This window comes from Eimeria acervulina, genomic scaffold (genome assembly GCF_000499425.1).
Source record: "Eimeria acervulina Houghton genomic scaffold, Eah_scaff418, whole genome shotgun sequence".
NCBI classification, from domain to species: domain Eukaryota; phylum Apicomplexa; class Conoidasida; order Eucoccidiorida; family Eimeriidae; genus Eimeria; species Eimeria acervulina.
The window spans coordinates 16,869-19,368 of NW_013549819.1; the positions used below are offsets into that span (position 1 = coordinate 16,869).

General features: G+C 52.6%; 1 protein-coding gene across 1 annotated transcript in view; it reads right to left on the bottom strand.

The window, feature by feature from the left end:
• The window catches only part of EAH_00037650 (serine protease/subtilase, putative), a gene marked incomplete at both ends in the record, with an annotated part of 5,809 nt that overhangs the window by 31 nt on the left and 3,278 nt on the right, over positions 1-2,500 (bottom strand). The window contains 6 exons of the mRNA XM_013395512.1: positions 1-103; positions 432-902; positions 1,403-1,465; positions 1,769-1,896; positions 2,138-2,245; positions 2,450-2,500. The exon at positions 1-103 is cut by the window's left edge and continues 31 nt beyond it; the exon at positions 2,450-2,500 is cut by the window's right edge and continues 88 nt beyond it. Of these exons, the coding sequence (XP_013250966.1) occupies positions 1-103; positions 432-902; positions 1,403-1,465; positions 1,769-1,896; positions 2,138-2,245; positions 2,450-2,500 (924 nt within the window). The remainder of the gene's footprint in view (positions 104-431; positions 903-1,402; positions 1,466-1,768; positions 1,897-2,137; positions 2,246-2,449) is intronic.

The following is a 2,500-nucleotide window of genomic DNA, read 5'->3' on the forward strand; positions in this document are numbered from 1 at the left end:
GTAGGGTAGTCTGAGTAGAGCGGTTCGAACTCTGGCGGGCTGCTCTCTTCGCTGTACAGCAGCGCCTTGTACAGAGACACTATACCATTCGTCTCGCACGAACCTGCAGCAGCAGCAGCAGCAGCAGCAGCAGCAGAGGCAGCAGCAGAGGCAGCAGCAGAGGCAGCAGGAGAAGCAGCAGAAGCAGCTATATCTATGTAGCTAGCTAGGTAGGTAGGTAGGTAGGTATATAGCCCCCTAGCTAGCTAGCTAGCTAACTAGCAATCTGAGTATCTATCTAGCTAGCCAGCTACCTACATAGCTAGCTAGCTAGCTAGCTAGCTAGCTAGGTGGGCGTTGATTACCTGCAAGTCTGTAAGACTGAGTGGTTGAGTAGAGAAGAGCTCTCTTAATTTTATTTGCAGGTCTGCTGCTGCCTCTGAGACACGAACCCATAGGGAAGTAAGCAAAGACAGGCAGCTCTACGCTGTCTGTCTTGCTAGCTAGTGGCTGACGCTGCAGCAAATGCTTTGCTCCCTCATCCTGCTGCTGCTGCTGCTGCTGCTGCTGCTGCTGCTGCTGCTCCTGCTCCTGCTCCTGCAGCTCCTGCTGTTGCTGCTGATGGTGCTGTTGATAGTCTTCCTCTTCGTCCTGCTGTCGCTGTGGACGCTGCTCTTGCTGCTGCTCTTGCTGCTGCTGCTGCTGCTGCTGCTGCTTAAGCCTGCGCTGGGGGTTGTCTCTTAAGTTGTAGCTGTAAGTGCGGGGGCCGCGAAAAGACTGCGGAGAGTGCAGCAAAGCGAGAGAAGCATCTCCGAGTGTCTCTTCACTTCCTTTTAGAGACAGCATTATCTGCAGCAGCAACAAAACAACTCCTGCTGCTCCTGCTGTTGCTGCTGCTGCTGCTGCTGCAACAAAACAACCAACTGCAGCAGCAGCGAAAATACTAATGCAGCAGTACCATCACCAACAGCAGCAGATGCAGAAGCCATTGCAGCAGCAGTTGCTGCTGCATCTGCATGAAGAGACAACAGCACCACCTGCACCACCAGCTGTAGAAGCAGCAGCCGCAGCAGCAGCAGCAGCAGCTGCTGCTGCTGCTGCTGCAGCGATTGTTTATTTTTCCTTGCCTTGCCGCGCTGCAGCAGCTCCCCCCAAATAGCAACAGCAGCTCCAGCAGCCAAAGCAGCAGCATACGATGTACCGTCAACAAAGCCATAGCCTGAAGCAGCAGCAGCAGCAGCAGCAGTAGAGCAGTAGCAGCAGCGGCAGCAGCAGCAACAGCAGCAGCAGCAGCAAAGTAAAAGGCACGACCCCAACAGCAGCAACAGATGCACCAAAACGGCCTCAGCAACAGCAGATGCAACGGCAGGAGCAGCAGCAACAGCAGCATCAGCAGCTGCAGTAGCAGCAGCAGCAGTTTTACAGTTTGTGCATGTGATGCCGGGGGGCGACCCCTGAACCACCGTTGCAGTGTACAGACGGTGCCCTGCAGCAGCAGCAGCAGTAGCAGCAGCAGTGAGACGGCCAGCAGCAGCAGCAACAGTAGGAGCATCAGCAACACCAGAAGCATCAGCAACAGGTGGAACAGCAGCAGCAGCAGCAGCAACAGCAACAGCAGCAGCATCAACAGCAGCAACAGCAGCAGCAGAAACAGCAGCATGCTTTTTCTGTCGATTCCCTGTCCCAATTAGCTTCACGCCAATTACCGTTCAGGCTTTAGCTTTCAGATTTGGGATTTACGATTTACGATTTAGGGTTTAGGGTTTAGGGTTTAGGGTTTAGGGTTTACCGGGTGCGAAGAGGTGAACGGATTGCTTCCCGTAGTTGCTGGTGCGGGTTTTGCTGCCAGCATAAGTGCTGCTGCCAACAACAAGAAGGCCTGAAGGCTCTGGTATGTGAAAGGAAGCAGGAAACGACCTGCACATACACCCCAAACCCTAAACCCTAAACCCTAAACCCTAGGGTTTGAGGAGAGGATTACGGTGGTGCGCCTGCACCATTCTCACGCTTCATTTTTTATCCTCAAACCCTAAACCCTAAACCCTAAATCGGCTCTTCGAAGCCCGTACAGTACAGAGAAAACGTGCTGGGTAGGCCTCCACGGGATAAGGGTTTAGGGTTTAGGGTTTAGGGTTTAGGGTTTAGAGGTAGTTCTTACTTGCACTCGTCTAGGTCTAAATCGCAGTCATCATCCCCCGCAGCAACAACAGCCAAATGGTTTAAAGACAAAAGTTTTTCAAATGCCTCCCGATACACCGCACTCTCTCTGAGGCTCAAACCCTAAACCCTAAACCCTAAACCCTAAACCCTAAACCCTAAACCCTCGACCCTAGTTTGTATTACGGCGCTTTATACCATGAAACTCAAATAAAGTTGGAGTATGGCTTAGAAAATCTCCTGCCTCAGGATCTTGGTTCTCGTTAGGGTTTAGGGTTTAGGGTTTAGGGTTTAGGGTTTAGGGTTTGCTGACGTCTCGAGGCTGAAGGGGTGTACAGACACCTGAGCCCCCTGCTGCATAACA